This window comes from Astatotilapia calliptera, chromosome 9, assembly GCF_900246225.1.
Source record: "Astatotilapia calliptera chromosome 9, fAstCal1.2, whole genome shotgun sequence".
NCBI lineage: Eukaryota > Metazoa > Chordata > Actinopteri > Cichliformes > Cichlidae > Astatotilapia > Astatotilapia calliptera.
The window spans coordinates 24,732,585-24,753,170 of record NC_039310.1 but is presented as its reverse complement, the minus strand read 5'-3'; the positions used below and the strand labels follow the sequence as shown (position 1 = coordinate 24,753,170).

At 40.3% G+C, this 20,586-nt stretch overlaps 1 protein-coding gene across 4 annotated transcripts in view; it reads right to left on the bottom strand.

The window, feature by feature from the left end:
- LOC113029320 (dipeptidyl aminopeptidase-like protein 6) overlaps nucleotides 1–20,586 on the bottom strand; it is a 261,437-nt gene that overhangs the window by 177,768 nt on the left and 63,083 nt on the right. Inside the window, exon 1 of one of the 4 annotated variants that reach the window (XM_026180143.1) lies at nucleotides 13,831–15,574. The exons of 2 other annotated variants lie outside the window; for them this stretch is intronic. In XM_026180143.1, coding sequence (XP_026035928.1) covers nucleotides 13,831–13,881 — 51 coding nt within the window. In that variant the 5' untranslated portion in view covers nucleotides 13,882–15,574. Of the gene's footprint in view, nucleotides 1–3,221; nucleotides 4,756–13,830; nucleotides 15,575–20,586 lie in introns of those variants that run through there. One more of the 4 variants, XM_026180138.1, reaches the window with a different exon arrangement.

Below are 20,586 nucleotides of genomic sequence, written 5' to 3'. Positions count from 1 at the left end.
CAGTCTGTCTTTGGACTGTGGGAAGAAATGAAAGTACCCAGGAAAGAAGCCACACAAGCATGAGAAGAACATGCAAATTCTACAATGCAAGGCTTCCCTCGTAGGTACTGGGCTCAAATTTAAGCCAGTATAAAAAGAGTCACACAGAAAGTGCAGTGTAAGGGTGGAGCAGCAGAGGAGGAGAAAATGCTGGGTAAAGTTTTGAAGTGGCAGGGCTGAGCTGTGTGGTGGCGCTGTGGGGAGCCTGAGTCACTGGATGAGCTCTTCATCCCAGTGGGCTTTAGTTCTCATCCACACACAGCATGATGTAAATGTCACCTCCACCAGACTCACTTATTAAGGCCACGCAGCTGGAGAGACGCCAAAGCTTGGACTGACATTCAAAATGTGCTCTAGTCAGAAGCAATATAAGAGTACTGTTTAGATATGAGTTTAAATAGTAGGAGCACTTAAAAACTGAACCAGTGAAAACACTGTTTTTCCCCCCTGCCACGATCACTGAACAGGCCTGTATTCAGAATTCTTTCTTCTGCAGTATCACACAGCATGCTCTCAGGTGGATATATATGGACTATACATCACTGTTTATATTGATTTCAGATCATGTTCGAGTTCCCTGCACCAACAAACATAAAGACATGACCACCAGTCAATAAATCAACTTCATGTTATATTCATGCAAAGCTCAACCACTGTTTTACCTCCTGCACCTCTACAACATTAGAGTCTGCAGCAAGACAGTTAGCTGGATAAAATTGAAAAACAATAGAAACACACCAAAAAAAAAAAAAAAAGCTTGATCCAGACCCCTGCATAAAGTGGAGCTGGAACCAGTGGCTCTATATTGTAGTGGGAAGGTTAGCTGGGCATTCTGAGTAATCACCTATAATAAATATTTCTGCCCTGAGTGAAGTGATCTTACCCAGGATGACAGTATCTCTCTCTATGCACAGGAAATAGGGGGTCACTAAATGACTTGATCAGCATGAACACGACATGGATCATATGCAGATTGATACCAACTTATTCGGCAACTTCAAAACACCGAATGAGTTTCTCTCTAGTACTTTCAGAGACTTTTAGAATCAGTGCTGAGGGGCAATGAAGCTGTTCTGGTGGCACGTCACGACCCAGCACCGTACTAACACACCTTATACTCTTTGTCACCAATCTGTACATGCGTATGTATAATTCCAATGTGAAAGTTCCAAAACTAAATATACCAAAACCTAACAGGCACTTAGTTGGTTTCATTGTTTAACAGACCAAATCTCTCCATCTTCAAAGTCAGCCATATCTCAAATACATGGGGATTAAAGGCATGCTTCTTTATTGTCACCTTAGAGTAAAAATAAATAAATAAATTTTACCACCTTGCATGTTTTACCACCTCAACATTGATTAAGCTAATTTCATTTCAAATACCAGGGTTGAGCGATGACTACACAGGCCAGACAGATTTGTTGAAAGAAAAGAAAACAGAAAAGTTCTGTTTTTTTAAACTATCTTATAGCACCACTAACTCTGATGCAGCCATATTCCAAATTGGGCTTATGATGGTGTATAGGTTGTATCCTGCAGTTGACATACAGTTAGACAGGGGGAATAACTAGAAATTTATCAGGCAAGAAAGTATCACTAAAAGAAAGTGAAAACATTTTTGCATTTTCAGTTTAACTAAAAATCAAAACAAAACAATGTTGTCAAGATTTCAGCCATTAAAGCAAACATAAGATTTAACTCCAAAATCTGGACTAACCTTGATTTCAAAGTCTGAAGATCTTCAAACCATTCACAACTCTAGACTAAAGTATGTCCTTCTTTGTCTTTTAATAGATTCACTTTTATTTTGGCAAATTGCTTTTTGACAAATTGTGGATTCTCCATTAACAGCTTTACTTTTGCCACCTGACCGCAGCTGCTTTATTTTAATTCTTATTCTAAAAGGGTATAAGATTTAGAAAATTAGCAATAAAGTACCATTTTTAACCACATCTTTTTGTGACAGTAGATCAGCTCCTTTATTAAATGGCAATATTTGTTTCATAAAACTTTATTTTTTTTAAAATAAACTGACCCACTTGCAGTATATTTGTGCCCCTGTTTGTTCATTTTGTTTACTTGTTTCATGTGAAAACAATTATATTTTTAAATCAAGAAAAATAATATCAAATGTTTCTTTATGTTTCTAAAATATGTGAATAATTTTCATACTATATGTTTTGTATCTGTTTAACGGTGATGTGGTCCACCTCAGTTCACGGTTAAATTTATAATTTTAAGTGCAAAGATTTTTTTTTTTAAATGTGTTTACGAGAATACAAAAATAGTGTTTTTTATGCTTGTTTTTTTTTTGTTTGCTTGTATTTTAATAAATTTAAGACAAACAAACCTAAGTGGCCCCATTAAACCTGCTCTGTGGATTTATTCCCTCAGCACTGCGGAGAGCGGCAGCAGCGAGTGGAAGATCAAGTTTCAGCACCATGGACAGCACCACTTTCATGTTTGGCATCACGTCAGGCTCAGACAGGCGCTTTAAACGGTCAAAAGTAGATTTTAAAGAGCCTGGACGACCTAAACGAGTCTGTAAAAACCACTCCCACAAATAAATAAGCTTAGGTAAACAAATGTAGTTTCAGAACTGAAGATTTTTAACGACAATAAAAAAAATGCGAACATGTTTGGAGAAGGTTGGAAGAACGGCTAGGAGACACATAATGATTAGCGCAGATCCCAATAAAACCAATCAGCATGGAGGATTGGGGGGCGGGGGTGTTGTTGTAAGTCACGATTTAAACATTAGTTCTAATCTAATTGTAAGGCACACTTGGGTTACAGTAGCATCCCTAGACAAATAAGCAACACTCGACAACCTCTAACGGAGGTGTCAAAGCACTAAGAAGCCATTTGTAAGGTTTATAAAGTTACCAGAAGGCGCCAGAGAACGCACGTTGCTTTTCAAGAGACGTAAGTGATGCGTCATTTATTGACAGATAAGCCAACCATTGAGGGGATGACGTAAGTTTGACAAGTCTGCCTTTAAAAGGGGAGAGCAAGCAGAAGGGCATTAAACAGACTGGGAGATTTACTAGCGCCAAAATTCCATATATTACGCCAATATCCAACTCGCTTAGTGTGTCTTAGAGGGCACTGTAACTATCTGAAAGTGGTCAGAAAATGCATTCGGACAAGTAAAGGTGACTACAGTTTAAGTTTCTTACATCCTCGTCCTCGCAGCGCCGGCCGTGCTGCTGAAACCGGGTTCGTTGGCTCTGCGCCGCACTCTCCCCTTCCACACTTTGCCCGAGGAGGTGGCTCGCCTCTGGAGGGTTGGGGAAGGATTTGTTCGTGTTGATCTTGCCGGTCAATCTCTGATACAGTGACGCCATGTCGACTGCTTGTCATAAAATAAAGAAGGGATAACTTGGCTCTGCTCTCAATCAATAAATGCGCGCGCGCGGACACACATATACAAAAAAGTTCGAGCAGGTCGATCCGCTATGGCTGGAGTGATTCGATTACACGACGCTCTGGTTCAGTTGAAAGAAAGAAAAAAAAATATCACTCTGTGTTCAGGATGCATGGCACGTACTTTCAGGCTCGCCGGTCGGGTCTCAACGATCCTGCAGCAACGCAGTTCCCACACTTTCCCAACTTGATCCCGAACTGATGCAAATACAAGGAGGCTGACTCGAGCACCAAAAAAAGGGGAGAAGCCAGCCTCGGCTGGTTGATATCCCGCTTCTCTTTCCCTCCCTTGTGGTAGAAAAGAAGGTGACGGCTGATAAACGTCCAGGGAGTGATGGGGCTTTGCCTTACAAGTATTCGCAGACACCAGGTGGTGTGCAAAACAGCTGCGAACGACACAAAGCAACCTTAACACATTAAAGTGCAGGTTTTGCGGTGAAAACTTGCGGTGATTGACTTGGCACATAGATCAGGTTCTAGTAAATCTAATAGTTGGGGTTTTTTTGTTGTTGTTTGTTTTGTTTTTAATCTTTGCCTCCATTTGGGTTACAGAGCCGCTTTGCAGAGAGCAAGAGTGCCCTCATGTGGACCACGGCGCAGAAGACCCAGACAGGCATGACATATTTTCAAGGAGACAGGTTTTCATAGAGCATAAAATGGGAAGATTGGTTTCTCTGATATCACTCAGTGAGATTTCCTGTGGTCCCAATCTTCCATATTAGTTTACACCCTCTGTGTTTCAGGTGACAGGTGACAGGTGACAAGAGACGCTTATTTGCTTTCCTATTAAACAACAAAAATACTGTTTTCTTGCAAAATGCAAGCTGCAAACACAGAGATGAGACGAGTCACCGCCTTTGAGACAGAATAAACTTGCATTTTAAGCCTGGAGCTCCATTAAATCACACATCAAGCTAATTATTTCTATTACTGACTCGTCTGCCTGTTGGTTTCCTGTTTTAACAGAATAATGATGTATAATTTCGAGGAGCCCAAAGGGACCACTTCAAATTGTCTGCTGTCATCTCAGCAGCCATCCAAATCCTAAGGACACTCACTGTCTTGTTTATTACTTTCTTATATCCTCACTCACATCTGAGATGCTGTACCTGATAAATGTTTGGCTTTTTTTTCCTTTTTTTTTCTTTTGTTTTACATAAGACATGAATTAAATGATTGCTTAATTATCAGTGTATCTGTTTAAACGAAACAACTTTGAATGTTTTGAAATGCAAAAAAGAGCCACTTTTAAAGTAAACGATTACACATTTTAAATTTCAAGAAGGAAAACATCTAAAGGCAGTCAAAACAGTTTCTTTGCGATGCTGACTGGCCTCTAAGACACACTTCTTTTTTTGCTGTGCCAGCTCGAGGAGACTCATTTTATACAACAGACCCGGAATCTGTCATCTAATTTGATTTTGTGAGTAGTCACAGCATACAGAACACCTCCCTCTGTGTATTCAACAAGCTCAGCATGTTCGGGGTGTGTGAACTGGGATGGGCAAGGGACAAGACGGAGATGCAGGTTGTGTCAATGACCACACTTGTGGCTAGAAAGCTGATACTTCTCTGCTGGAAGTCTGATAAACCCCCTACCTTCGAAATGTGGTTGAGAGCATTTGGAAATGTACTCCATCTGGAAAAAATCAGGTTTACCCTGTCTAACCGAGAGAGTGTGTTTGATAAGATTTGGCAACCGGTCGTTAGCCTGATGGACAACCTTAATTGAAGTATACTCTGTCTTGACATTTATGTATGATGTATCACCACCTTGTTGACTTGCCGTTCACCTTCTATTGTGTTCTTTTTGAAGGTGATTGTTGTATGCTACTCAATTATAAAATCAATAAAAATATATTAAAAAAAAAAAACAAGCTCAGCATGCTGGGATTTCTGCCAAACACAGACTAACTCATCCACTCACCACAGCCCAACTACCTCTCAAGTTCTCGAGTCCTCAAGGAGAAGCTTAACGCCACATGAATTGCAAACACCCCTCACATATAACAGCCCACATCTGTTTAAGTTTACCCTTTAATTAAGATGACTTCCTAAAAAAAGATTAGACAGGCACACACTGCCACAGCTTCCAACTTGCACAGTACAGACTCATGCCCACCCCCCCAAAAATGTGTTTCAACCCATCAAATCCATCTCAGACTGTGGCAGACAACCCAGAAATGGAATTCAATTTTTAGGTACTGTGATGCGATTAAGCAGAAGGAGAAGAAAAGAGAAAAAAGCCTGTGAAGCAAGATATGTCAAACAGCAGGAAATCCTGAGAGCACTGATGCAGTTAATGTTAAGGTGGGCTGAGTAACATCCTCAGCATAATTATTAATACAATTAAGAAAGGAAAGAAACTTTCCAGACTGGCATTGTGGTCTGACTTAGACTCGCTGCTATCCGATTAACTTACTGACTAAAATCATATATGGACAAAATTGGATTATTTCTGGGCCTCCCCATTGCTGGATGTAGAGCTAAATGCAGCAGTGCTGTGAGCAGATCAGCGCTAAATCTGGGCAGCAGAGGGCAGAGTTGCATGTTCTAATCCCAGTCAGAGTATTTTGTTTGTGGGCAAAGACTGGCTGACATTAGCTGAGCGGGACACTGAAGATTTTAAAAGGATGAGAGAAGCTAAAAAAAGTCAGTTATACTGAAAAATACACCTTTCCTAACGATATTGCCTGATAACCAAGCAGAACAGAGACAACTTAGCAGCTTCTGTTTCTTTTTAAATTAGACCTACAAACTGCAATCACAAATGCAACCTTCCCAGATGTGTAAGTGTTGGGGGGATTCTTTCTGTGCCAAGAATTCACTACTGTCTAGTGGCTAAGAGCAACTTCATTTCAAATATTTATTTCTATATTTTTTAAAGTAAATAAATGCCACTCAGCTACCTAAGGAAAGAAAAACATCAATATGACAATTTTGCTTTCATTCAAAAACTGCAAGCACACTCACAAGTTCATTTGCCGGAGCATCCCATTCTGTCAAGCAGCCATCATGATTTATGATGGATAGTTTCTCATTTCATGCTGCTGTGCAAGAGCCATACTTATCAGGCCACATGTCTCTCCCCGGACTGGAACTACTCTGGAGGGCTGCACTCTCTAAATCCTTTCCTCCATCATAAAAATGAAGGCAGTGCAGAAGCAGCTGCCACAGTAAAGGTGGCAGAGGGAGTTGTTGGGTCGCCGTCCACAGTATTTTCAAAAGCTGTGTCACTGCCAGCACATCTTCAGCTGCTGGACTGCCAGACAGCAATTAATGTGTGCCAAGGGAGGCGGTCGATCATTCTGACAAGCTTTAAGCAACATGAATTATACAAAAGATCAATTTTTTTATGCTAAGGGAATAAATGTCGAAGGTATTAAAAGTTCATGATTTAAAAGGTGAAGTTTAACCCTCAAATTTTTGCCCTAGGAACCCATAAGAATGACAATCCATTAGGGATAAGGGGGCCTTAGGGACACTTTCTTAGATAAGAATCCATTCTAAAAATTGAATCTCACAACTTGCACAAATTAGGATAAGATGAACTTAAAAAAGAATGAGAATGAATAGAGTCATACAGTGCTGCTCTCATTACATTCACACATATGGCACTGGAGCAATCAATCTAGCTGGAAACGTTGAAACAGAGAAGGCGAGGTCTTCCAAGTATGTATCAAATAAAAGACACGTTTGACCTTGTCAGAAGAAAAGAAAATCCCCCAGCTGATGGTGTGACGGGAGCAGGCATTCACAGCAGGAGCAAAAGTTCAGGTGCGGAAGAAAGAAAGAGCGAGAACTCATGAATTTATACGGTGGTGTCACATTTCATTGTTGCAGTCCATTTCTCACTGAGGATACTGTCATAAAGCTCCACCTCCAATCCTGAGCTTCACAGAGAGAGGATCAGTAGTCATTATCCGAGACATTCGGGTCTGTTGGACCTCTAGCTGACGATGAGGGAACCCAATTTGAAAATGCACCCCGGCATCTGTCCCTAAGTATCTCCAAGATGCAGCAGCTGCAGTTTAAAATGTGGTAGGTTAAAAGCCTGATTGATTTAAAGGCTTCTTCTTGGGTTCTTGGATTCTCACAGAAGTTTCAGCTTTAGATTAAAAACCTTTTTTGTGTTCTCCATGCTAGTTGGGGAATGTGTGTATACGTGTGTGTTTGTGACTGTTGGCTTGAGGCTTGTTTTGAATGACAGGGGGAGATTGAAGGTGGTGGAGCCTGACGCTGTTGGACTTAAAATTAAATGGCCAAATTAATAGGTGCTGTCACTTGCCGCTGTGAAACCACCTACTCGCCTCAACACCAATCCGAAGGCAACATTGCTCTTTGATCGACACTCCCCATCTGCCCCAGCGCCAGGGCGGCAATCTCTCATGACGAATCAGAGCACTGGGAAGGAGAAACAAATCTCGGAAATGACAAATAACATGAGGAGGGGGGGAAAGAAAAAAAAGTTTTGACAAATCATATTTTGCTCATGCGGCAGTTTTTATGATGTGTCTATATCAACTGTGGATTTGCCAGCAAAGTGACATGAAGCATGGCGAATTGAGTCGAAATCCTATTTGAAATGGGCAAGATAAAGTCCCCAGGAAATTTAGAGGGACAGCATGAGCAGGAAGGAGGTGCTGAAGTGGGGGGAAATAGAAAAAGAGCCAGGAGCTGTGAGCGGGTGTGAGCCGTAACGATGGGTAAAACATGAGTGCCTATCAAGTGTAAGAGGCACAAAGGTAATCTGCAAATGCAGGGCTGGAGAGGAAGAGGGGGGAAAAATGCATTTGTTATCTCAGGCTTCACTGTTGACTTGGATCCCATTTCCCAAATAGGACCAGCAGAATCATTTTACGTATGGTGGAGATGGTGGTCCAAGTAGAGAGTCTGTGTGCTGAGGGCTGATTTATCTTTCTGGCAGCTCAGCAATAACCAAACAAAGAAATCCAGTACCAAGGCCTGGTACTGGATTTATTGCTAGCTACTGTATGATCCATGACTCTTTTTGAAGAAGCATCATTCTAAACAATAACTATATTTAACTAAAACCTAAAAACTTTCCATCACCATTATAATAGTGTTTCTGTTTTGTGCTGCTTAAAGGGCTAGTAAGTACAATTTCAACATTCAAACTATTTTCATGAATAGAAGGAACTGTAAGTGTAAACTGTAATTTTCTTTAAGTCCTTTACTCAAGCCACCCACAGAGCTAATATGTACATAAGCTTTAAAAGATTACAGTAACACTGAAAAGGTTTATAAAGGTGTTATTAGTAAGACTGCTTCAATCATGGATAAGAGCATTGGGCTACTTTTCAACTGAAGTTGACTCTTAACATCTGAGTCAATTCATAACGCTAATTAACAATTATTATGTTATCTAACAGTACTTTCAGTACTGACTGAAATTAAACATGAATAAAACTTTTTTGTCTGGATCAGATTTTTCTCATTTCATCAGCTTCAGTGTTAGGCCTACAACTCCCAAGACACTTAGCATGTCTTTTGTTATCATTTCAATAGAGTAACCCATCCCAGAAAGAAAAATTACAAGGTGTCTGTTATAATTACAATTTTTTAGATGTTATCTAGATGCTAAAGCTATGTGATGTATAAAACTGAGTGTGTTATGTTAAGTCACAGTTTTAGTTGAGTTACTGGTTGCCATTGGGTTCAAGAATGAGCTATTTGCAGTACATAATTTGTTTCTCTGTGTTTATACACGACTCTGCATTTAATTATGAGTTATTATTAATCTCTGGCTCTCTTGCAAAGCATGTCTTCTGGCCTGGCCCTAACCTCCAACTGGTGGCAACAGATGGTTGCTCCTCCCTGAGCCTGGTTCTGCTGGAGGTTTCTTCCTGTTAAAAGGGAGTTTTCCTTTCCCACTGTCGCCAAAGTGCTGTCTCATAGGGGTTCATCTGATTGTTGGGGTTTCTCTGTATTATTGTGAGGTCTTTACTTTACAATATTAAGCGCTTTGAAGTGACTGTTGTTGTGATTTAAGGCTATATAAATAAAATTGAATTAAATTATTAAAAACATCAGTAACTGTAATTGTTTTCCAGATTTTTAGTTACAACTAAGTTCCTATAAAATTATGCAGTTTTCATTTCTGATGTGTCTATTACTGCTGCTATGTCAAAGCAGTCTGTGGTGGGGTGTGGTCTCGCCATGCTCCCGTCCTGGGTTTCGGCACCACTTTAACAGACGCACAACAAACCCGAGCACATTTCAACACTTTTCAGCATCGTTCTTTATTTCGGTTGTCGTTTCCAACTCAGCTGCACCTTCTCAGCTGTCAGCCCCATACAAACACCAACAACCTCACTCAGGACCCAGTCCATATCTAAATGTAGTGGAGGTGTGATGAGTTGATGCCGTTCAGGTGTGTCCGCCTCCCCTGCAGCAGCGCCACAGACCACGCCCTGCCAAACAGTCGTTGTCAGCATGCATGGTGTTTTGTGAAATGGGCATCCCTCTGAACTCATCCCATATGGACACGTGGTCTCAACTTCTTTGGATCCCATTTAAACAGACTGAGAAAACTGTCATTTTTCAGCATGCAGGGCTCCAAACAAAGGTAGAAACACTCAAATGAGACACAACAACTGGTCTCCTGACTGAGAAGATATGTTTTACACAGTAGACCACAGTTTCTTCATGGTGACAATGTGTGACAATATATGATAATATGTAAAAACGAAATAGTCATAAATTGTAACAACAGTAATTATGTCCAATTAGATACCATGATTTATTTTTCAATAAGATCTCAACAGCAGGGGGCAGTGGTTTGCCTGTGAATGCGTTGAACTGTTTAGAGATGTGTGCTTTTATCCACATTTCCTCAAAAAGCTTGTTTACTGTAAGTCTTCATTGTATATAGGGAACCGTTTTTACTAAACAGGTTTAATAAAGGTTGCATTAATTCACTGCACCATCACCATCAAACTGGTATTACACGAAAGTACAGCATAGCCCTAGTTCAGCTTCAGCTGATGTTTCTTCAACACTATACATAGATATTTTTAAGATAAAATCATAATCGCTAAAATCTATTTTTTAACAGTTATGTGCAATAAGTGGCTCCAAAATGTATTTTTGGGATGAATTTTATGTATGGCAAAAACACATTTTCATTCATTCGTCCAAATTCTGTCTGGCACATGCGTATTTTAAAACTTTGGTTATCTCCAGTACAGTTTTAATTCTGTTAACAATGCTCAGCTGTTCACCGTGTGGGCTGCAGCTTATTAATTTATTTTAATACTGTACCAGTTGCTTCCACAGAAGTGTTACCAGATGAACAGTATTAATCTACAGTAAGAAGTCAGGCGCCTAGCTACTCGACTTCCCTGTTTTCTTTGTTTTGCTGCAAGCACTGCTTATTGCAGCACAGCATACGCCCAAGCCCTCTGTTAATTTGTACCTCCAGATGTCCCTCAAATTATATCTGCATGAGGTGTACAGAAGCCAGGAACGTGTTTAGAAATGGGATAAAAATGGATGGTGCAAATAAGAAAGAAAGAAAGAAAGAAAGGTTTGATAAAAAAAAAGGGTCTGAAAGAATGAAAAGTTCTAATAAATATGTCCCAACTAGACTTTTGGCATTTGAACTTGCCGCACACGTACAGTATACACGCGCACACACACAAACCTCAAATCCATGATCGTGAAAAAGCTTTGTTATTACTACAACAACCTGCTGTCATTATCTGATGGCTTTTTAATTTGTTTTACTAGAGGATTTCAGTCACAATTTTGACTGGAGGCCAAGTGAACTGGCCAGAATGCATTAACCATGGCTTCAATTAGCAGAGAAAAATCAATACATTCAATTCCACATTAGTCATTTCTCCACTCAGCTTTTTTTTTTGTTTGGTATTCTGGCTCAGAAAGTGAAAAGGTTGTGTGAATGACTAAAAAAACATATAGAAAACCCGTGGATTTAAAGTAATTATTGATTTGTTTGAGGAGAAGTAAGGTTTAAATGCCACAGAGGAGCTGCGTCTGAGACAAATGTCCACAGAAAAAAATCGCTTATTCATATTTCAGCCTTTGCTGCGTTGCAGTCAATCATCTGTCATTTCCAAAAGAATCAATACTGAGTCTCGCTTTTTTTTCTAATATATCCCACGTTTTTACTGAACTAATCTGCCACATACCACAAAAAGTGTTTTCTAATAACATTTATACATTTCTACCAAAATGTCATTACAGCACACTCTGCTGCACACTCCCCCCTCCCCCTGCTTCTTACTTAGCAAGTGAAGCATTTCTGCCTTTTAAAGTGAGAAATTTCCATTTGGGATAATAGTTCATAGGAACCATTTTACTGGGAAAAAAAGTGATTGGAATTAGATGCATTAGCTGGCAAATGAGACATCTTCACATGAAGTAGTGATATGTGTTGTCTGCCTCGGGAGGTATGAAGGAGCTCTGTATTAAAATCTGGCACATCAAAACTCTCAGACAGGCCTGGCTGAGGCTCACGGGCTGTAAATCATCTGATCTGCATGTATCAAAGGGCTGGACCCCACCAGGCTCTGGGACATGGGGAAGGTGAGCACTGGATTCAGTATATTGATGTTAAAGTGTGCTAGTGATGACTAGTTGGTGAAACACATTGAGACCTGCGGATTCAGGTGTCTAAGAGGACAGAGAGAGGATGGGGAGGGAAACCTGTCAAGATATGAATCCGGATGCAGCCTGAAGGAAACGATTGATGGGTTTCTTTACATTTTTTCAAACTGAAAATAAAATACTTTTCCATGGCCAAAATGAGCAAAAATTCAGAAAAGCAGCTACTTTGCTGCTTTGGGCTGGCAAAATCTACCGTGTTGAATATAAACCAGCACCTACACCTATAGTTAACAGTGTGCGCGACACAAACTATCAATAATAATAATAATAATAATGATAATAATAGATCAATCTGAAAATTCTCAAAGTAACAATTCTATTAGTTTCAGAAATGAGCTAATTATATAAAAGGAGCAGTGGGAAATAAATGCAACAATCTAACAAATTTGTTTTTTGTGTTTGTTCTCTGTAACCATAATCTAAAAATCCTACTTTTGTAAATGCTTTTTTACCAATGGAGCCTGGAAGAGCTGTTTCTAGCTAGTAGCTATACATAGTTGTATATTTATTTGCTATTTATTTGCATTATTATGAGTCAGAGGAGACACTCCAGCTGTGATGCACCTCACACTCTGAGTCAGCCTGGTGATTCTGGTTTGCAGGATCCTTTTTAAAAATGGACTTTATTTGCTTTCCCAAAATGGTGTGGTCTATAAATCGCTGAATATGGGACTAAATATGGGATTTAAAAAAAAAAAAAAAAGGTGTTGTTGTAAATTGTAGGAATTTAACAAGTGACCCAGACCAATTGACGTTCTCTTACAAATGCTTTTTCTTTTTTTTATTGCACATCATCTTTCTTGACATGCACTTTAAATAAAGAGTGCATGTTGTAAGATTATTTAGTGAACACTACAATTGTCAGCTCTTGAAAACTAATATTTTATTCAAGCTAATTAAAGATTTGCAACTTGACCACAGTTGCTCACACACCACTCGAGGTGACTTTAGCTGTCTAAAAAATGCAAATACATCTAACCGTAGCCACATATTACTCTAGCTTCTCCTCAGTTTATTGGATTTTTGTGTCGCTCTGCAGTGCATGTAAGCATTTAGTGGCTACCGGTACTAAACTGTTGATTGTCAGAGTGTAGCAATCCACCTAAACCCATGAAAAAAATGTTGTTGCAGCCACTGAACCCAGGGTCACTTGACAAGTGTGACTATGAGACAAGCGGAGAGCCTGATTTAACTTCCACCTTAACCCAGGAGCCTTGAAATATGGTGAGTGAGTTATGAATGGGAGCCCTGGGGAGGGGGGGCCAGCACTAGCCATCAATGATGCAGTCATCCTGTCATTGTACCCAGACAATATAACACTCACAGTCCAGTGGTCTGACCCAGTGGGTTGCTCATGTCGACTGACACAACGGACCAGATTCATGCTTGAAATCCAGAGAATGATTAATATTTTCATTAAAATGAGAGCCCTGCCAGTGAGTATGCTTTTAAATGTGATCTTTCTTCTTCTTCTTTTTTTTTGTAAATGACAGAAAACTGGCAACAATTCAAAGCTAAAAAAATGACAAAAGAGCAGGAAGTCTGAAAGTCTGATTAGTGAAACAGCATCATGCAAACCACATGGGCTTAAATAGCAGTAATAAAGAAGCGGCATGGACTCAGAAATGCTAAGCTGCAGCCGCATTCAGTGATCCAGCTCAACAGTTCTTCAGTATGCACACTACAGCATGAGTGCAGCTTCAGCCTTACCATTTTGGAGGTGGTGGTATCGATCTGCTGGGTGACAATTAGCATTGACATGACTGAAGTGACACTGAAACCTCGTCCTGCGCTCTGCTCCTCTGCTCTCCTTTTCTCCAGTACAGAAAAAAGTCCTCTGGACAAGTGCCGAATGAGTGGGAGAATTCACCTAAAGTGGGAGGATTAGTGAAGCCCCCTTCCCCGAGCCTGAGACCCTTCTGTCAGCTGACTGGCACACTCCAGGCTCACTTCCACCTTAGCCAATCAATCACATAGCTGCATGGATGCTGTCTGATGCACTGTGATCCATTTGCCAGGATGGGTTCTTTTGGAAATGTGTGCTCCTCGGCTTCACTCGCTCCGGCTGTCGCGCTTACCCCCCTCCTCAAACACACATCACACACAAACACACTTCTCCCCTTTCTCCTCCACAGCACTCTGGCTATCCCTCTCTGACTTTTCTCAGCCTCTCGATCTTTCTCATTGACTCTGCTCCTTTATGGGGTTTATCAGTCTTTGTCTCTCCAAGACAAGTCGTCTTCTCGAACTCTCACTTGTAGTAGCTGCACACAGTCTGTGCGTTCGGCTACTCTCTCCCCTCCCCTGATTCATTCTCAGTCTTGTCCCTACCTTTCTCCCTCCCTACTAAGCTCTTCCCCACAAGAGGCTGGCTATTTTTTTTTTCTTTTTTGGCGGGTTCAGCACCTGAACTAAATTGGAGGTTTTAACATAATCTTTTGGTCTGGCTATGAGAGAGAGACATCTGCCAGCCAACGCAGCCAAAGATCATTCTTTTACATCTTCATTGCTGCTTTAGTGAGGCAAAGGTGTGCGTGTGTGTGCATTTATGTGTGTCTGAGTTGGCAGGTGGGTAAAGAGACAGAAAGAAAAGAAGGGAGGGTGAGGGGAAACACAAGAACAGACGGGAGGCAGAAAAAATGTCTTTGCTGCTAAAATAAATACAGGGAATGCACCATAATGCACCAAACAGAAGCTCATGCATGTATGAAAGTCGTCATCTGCTGTTTGAATGGCTAGAGTTATTGCATCATACCTGGCATCAAAGGAACTTTTGACTGAGTTTGTGTTTTCCCTCGATGAATGAGGTGTCTGCTGCTGTCCACCAATCTGCAGATCAATTTAATCAGTCCCTGTGATGGGTTGTAATAAAGTGGCGGTGATGTATTCGTGCCATGAATTGAACCTCATAAATTATCGCCACCTCTTTGGAAGATTGGTCTTGGGCACAACGCAATCTAAATTTATGTAGCGTTTATAGCTACAGCATGGTAAGCCAAAGTGGGAAAGTAGAACGACCGGTCGTACACATGCCCAACAGTAGCAAGGGCAAAAGGTACTAAATGAGAAGCAGTGAAAGAACACCAGAGTGGCACGGAGCCTGGATTGGAAAAGGCTGAATGTTCTACCCCAGGGCAGAACAAAGTTTTGTGATAAGAAACTTCTGGAAGTTTTCAATTGAGTTTAATTTGCTTACACGATATTGGCCAGACCCTGTTAACTTTCAAGGGCAACTTTATTCAGTCTACAAAAGTACAGGAACCAAGTATAATCCCTGCATAATAGGACAGGAGCAGAAGCGCTCAAAGATGCAATACTGAGAGTCAGTACAACCAGAGACACCTACCAGATCAAGCATATAGCTTAGACCGTGGTTGTTTCCACAGTGTAACTTAGTCTGTCACAGTTAACTGAAGCTGCCAATCAAGCAGGTCATGTATGTCATTACTTTGCAAGTGATCAGTCATAACAGTCATAACCGGAAGGTTGCCGGTTCGATCCCCCTGCTCTCTGTCTTGGTCGTTGTGTCTTTGGGCAAGACACTTCACCTACCACCTGCTGGTGTTGGCCAGAGGGGCCGATGGCGCGATATGGCAGCCTCGCTTCTGTCAGTCTGCCCCAGGGCAGCTGTGGCTACAACTGTAGCTGCCTCCACCAGTGTGTGAATGTGAGAGTGAATGAATAGTGGAATTGGGTGCCTAGAAAAGCGCTGTATAAATGCAATCCATTATTATTATTATGGTTCCTCCTGTGGTTCAGCACCCCCTCAGACTGACAGAAGTCAGGTTACCAACAGGTAACTTCAACAGCAGTTGCCCTGCAGTAGAGAAGCTGTTACTCCCCTGGTGTCTGTTTAGTTCTGCACACAGAGGAACACAAGAATCATCCTATATGAGAATATTAAAGCATAACACGACTTGCTTGTGAGTACATTTTGCACTTTTGACTTATGACACACACACTTCACACTTTTATTTCTACCTGAATTAATAATTACCAGAAGAGTTCAAAGACACACAAAAGAGAAGCTTTCACATTTTAGATGGTAAGTGTGACTAGATTCTCCATTCTGGGAAATAGCATAGTTTGTGGTTAAAAAGAATTTCAGGGTTTTTTTTGTTTGTTTTTTTCATGTTTTACTCATAATTTTCGATAATTTAATTTCTTTTCACCCCCCTCATTCTTTTGGACATGCCTCCCAGGAAATTGCAGATATAAAGCACATTTAACTGCTGAAAGGCTTTTTATATTCTGTGCAGAAAGTGTTTACAGGTTCACAATAACAAAAGCAGCCGAAGCAAAGTGGACTGTAAACAACAGGGAACAGGGGAGCCTCTAGGAAAAAATGCACACAACAAAAAAAAGGAACATTGTATACCAAGGCATCTAAATAAAGGAGCAGTTTTCTATTCAGCTGAGGTAAATAAATGCCCTGAGCCTCATTTCAGAATTTATGGGAAATAGTCTTGATATTCAGGAGTAAAACCAACTCTTCAACAATTTCAGAGATCTTTCAGAATGTCATGCTGTAAAAACATAAGAAGTTCCTCGTTCACCTATTTCACCGACCAATTTTTCATCTTGATGTCTGATGTTGATGTTTCAATGCACAGAAAAAGTCACCGTAGCTGCAAAGGGAAATAAATAAATAATAATAATAATAAAAATAAAACTCAGCATTTTCTCAGCATGCCACGTTTGGATTTAGATTGCTAATATTTTATAGTTTACAGATTCAGCAGACCATGTGATTAGTTGCATTCCAATCGTGAAAGCTAAAGTAACAAAATTAACTTGTTCAATTGAGTTCCTGGTTGAATTATCATGTATCGAATTGATAAATAAACAAACTGCGTGAAGAAATGCCTTAAATGCATTCCACAAGCTGCCCAAACTCCTCCGTTGCCTTGTAAACAGACAAAAATCCAATCAGTACACAGATTTAAGCTCTTTTTATTTGTGTTAATGCTTAAATGGAGCTATAAACATCACATGTGCTTATTCAAAAGGTTAATCAGAAATATTCATTATTGTTTCACTAGTATAAGACGATTGTGACATGTGTCTGTGTGACAAAACCAGTTAAAGATCCATCAAAACTCGTTAAATATTATAACAAGCGGAGCCGATGGTTAACAGTATCATCCATACGCCTTGCCTGTTAACTAACACCTGGATAAGGGCACTGTCCTCCACCTGATCCCTTCAAACCCATTAATTCCATTATTGAGCCCTGACTTTTCAATCCCCTCAGATTACAAGAAAGGAGCGAGGAGACAAAATGAAAAAAGTCCCTGAGGTCTGAAGAAGCACTGAAGGCAATTCCAATATATTGTCTTGGAGAATGAGGCTGGATGGAGCCATAGTGAGCCAGGTAAGGCTACTTTGCTTAAGAGAAGAGTCAGACATAAAATGAAAACCATAATCAGTTAAAAAAAATCACAAGAATTTTAAAAAATATGCACTCTAGGCTCTTGCAAAAGCTTTAAATGAGGAAAATGCCCAACTGGAAAATGTAATCTAAGCATGATTCTGAGAAAAAACAGGAAGCAAACATATTGCTCGAAATCATGCAGATGAAAAATGACCGTGATGCAGTACAAATCCATTTCAAAATAGCTTTCCATTTTTTTGATTAGCAAGCAGTTCAGCATTTTCCTAATTTAATCTGGCCTCTGAATTGAATTTGTATTACAGCCATAGTTAATAACTTGACATTCTGCATATGACTCTGTGCTATTTAGATAAGTGATGGGACTTCTTTAAACACCCACATGCCAAATTGCCCCATTGCTCATAATAAAACCGATGTCTGAATGATTCGCTGCTGTTATATTTTATTGGAATTGTTAATAATAGGACTATCAGAATATAATGCCAGGTCCATGTGTCGGGATACCACCGGGTAAAAAAGAAGAAGAAGAATCTTCAGGGAGGATTTGAGAAGATGAAGAAGACTGAAATGGCATTCATGCGGTGGCTTGTGAATAAAAGATGAAAGTTTTGACTTGGCTCCAAGTTTCTTGTCTCCCGTGGCTCATCTCAATTACTACAAAAGCGGTTTAGAGGAGAACAGAGTCAGTAAAGTACACACTAAAGAGGAGCTGATGTGGGAACACTCAAGGAAATTTTTCATATTTAATACGTGGAGGACAATGACTGACACTTCAGAAAGCAACAGAGTCCCCAAACACAAAGTAACATGACAATATGCTGAAGCTCAACCTACATTTCACGCTGTGCTGAGTTGAAAAAAAAGCGCTCAAGTGTCATGGCGCACCTCAATCAATCACGCCTGGAGAGCAATGGCCTCTTTCAACACACAAAGCTCTCTGTGCGCGCTGTTTTTAAAGGCAGAAAGACATGATTCAGTCTATTTTTTTTGACCACTCTTGTTTTACTGCAAGCAATAATTCATTTTCACCTTTGACTTATTTTCAGCAGAAAGTTTCGGATGGAGCAATATTGGTTAGACTTATATGTTTTCATTGATTTTTGTGTTCACACAAAGATGTTAAGCTTTGTGGTATGAGAAGACGCAGTTCATTGCAATTTAAGTAAATAGGACCGTGTCACCTCAAGACCGGCTGTGAAACTGCTTCTGCACACAGAATTATTGAACTGAATGCTATGAAATGTGGTACAGTAATGTGTAATAGATTAAGTACACGGCGAAAGCTCTCTCATGGTCTGGAGCTGTATTTCAGTCAGCGGTGTTGTGAATGCTGTCAGAAAAAAAATGGAATTATTAATGCAGAGGAGTACCTCCAGATTTTTAACCACCATGTAAAACCATCTGGAAAGTGTCTGATTGGAAAAAGTTTCATTTTTCACCATGATAAAGATCTTAAACATACTGCTAATGTAGTAACACCATGACTGAATCGGACACACGCACACAAGCACACACGCACAAACACAGTGAAACACTATCAGTCATGGATTGGCCCCTGTTACAAATGCACACATTATGATCCACAAGCTTAAATGAAGATTTACAAAGCTTGTGTGTAACTATTGAGCACTCACAAATGCATCATTCAATCCACACATAAATATATACAAGTTATTTCACTGCACGCAAAACTATTTTACAAATGAGTACATCCAAACCTGAAAAAATACTGATCATTTACGCACAATTTATTAAGTTCAACATCATAAATCGAATACTTTTCTCTTTCAAAAAGCTTTCTATGCATACAGATGTCTAAAACTACACCTAACATCCCTCACTTACAAAACCTTAAATGGATGTGAATCGCCTGATACGCACAGATCACATCACACGCACAACTGGGGTTTTGAGACAAATTTTATGCTACTAGTTTGAGACAGATCCATAAAACTAAGTTGCGTTCAAGGCCCAATGTAAGAAGAAGTGATATAATTTCACTCATTTTGAATACCAACAGATTTTCATCAGTGTTCCATTGCAGGGAGCAGCATCTTCTACTCCTGAAGAGTTTCTATTATAAGTGCTGTTGAAAGCCATGATAAACACTAATATTCTAACTCTGAAGAGCCTAAAGAACTCTCCGTTTCTTGGATTTCTCAAAGTAAACCCTCAGAGACAGATTGAGCTACTGTTAAGCAACAAAAGCCTCAGCGGTGCCCAAATATTAATTTAACGAGACGTCTGTGAAAACAGATTAATACACCTCCATACTGTTCGCAATAAAACAATCTGTCTTGGGCAGAACAGAAGCTCTTCGTGACTAATTGCCTTTTAAAGTGACTTGTGCCTGATGCAGAAGGGCAAAGTGATTCACTGACACCAACAAACAGCTCAACACCTCACTCAGATGAGATGAGAGGGTGTTTTAACCAAAATGCTGAGGCATTAATCCAAGGCACCGCCTCCATTAGCCTCAGCTTGTCAGAAGTGAAATTGGAGGAAGAAAAGCCCACTCTGCGGGCATATAGTTAATTTCATGCCATACTGAGGAGAGACAGGGATGGGTAGCGAGTAAGTGCTTTAGGTCGAAGGCTTTGCAGCCCTCATAAATACTCATCTGTTAGTTTTGAAGTTGAATTGCTCCTTCCATGGAGTTTGTTTTGAATGGGAGCGATGAGTCCAAGGTCAGAACGACTCTTCAGTCTGACCATTGATCTCAAAGCCAGGCCAATCCAGAAGCTTATGATTGATGACAAGCTGAGCCAATCGGGTAGCGCAGGCAAGAGAGGCCAATACGGTGACAGATGGAGGAGCATGTGCACCGTGTTTAATAATGTAAAGGCTCGTCATACTGCGACTCAAGGTAAATGACAGGAGGACCAGGAGGGGAATGTAATTTCCCTCAGCAATGTCAGACGCTACCTGCTGATGTGGTTTCCTGCATGTGCTCTGCTTCACCTTCTGAACGCTTGCACAGCACATAAATGGATTTCATCCAAACTTAAAAGATTAAAAACAATGTTATGCCCACCAAAAATTTAGTTTCCACAGCAGGTTTAATGTCAAGA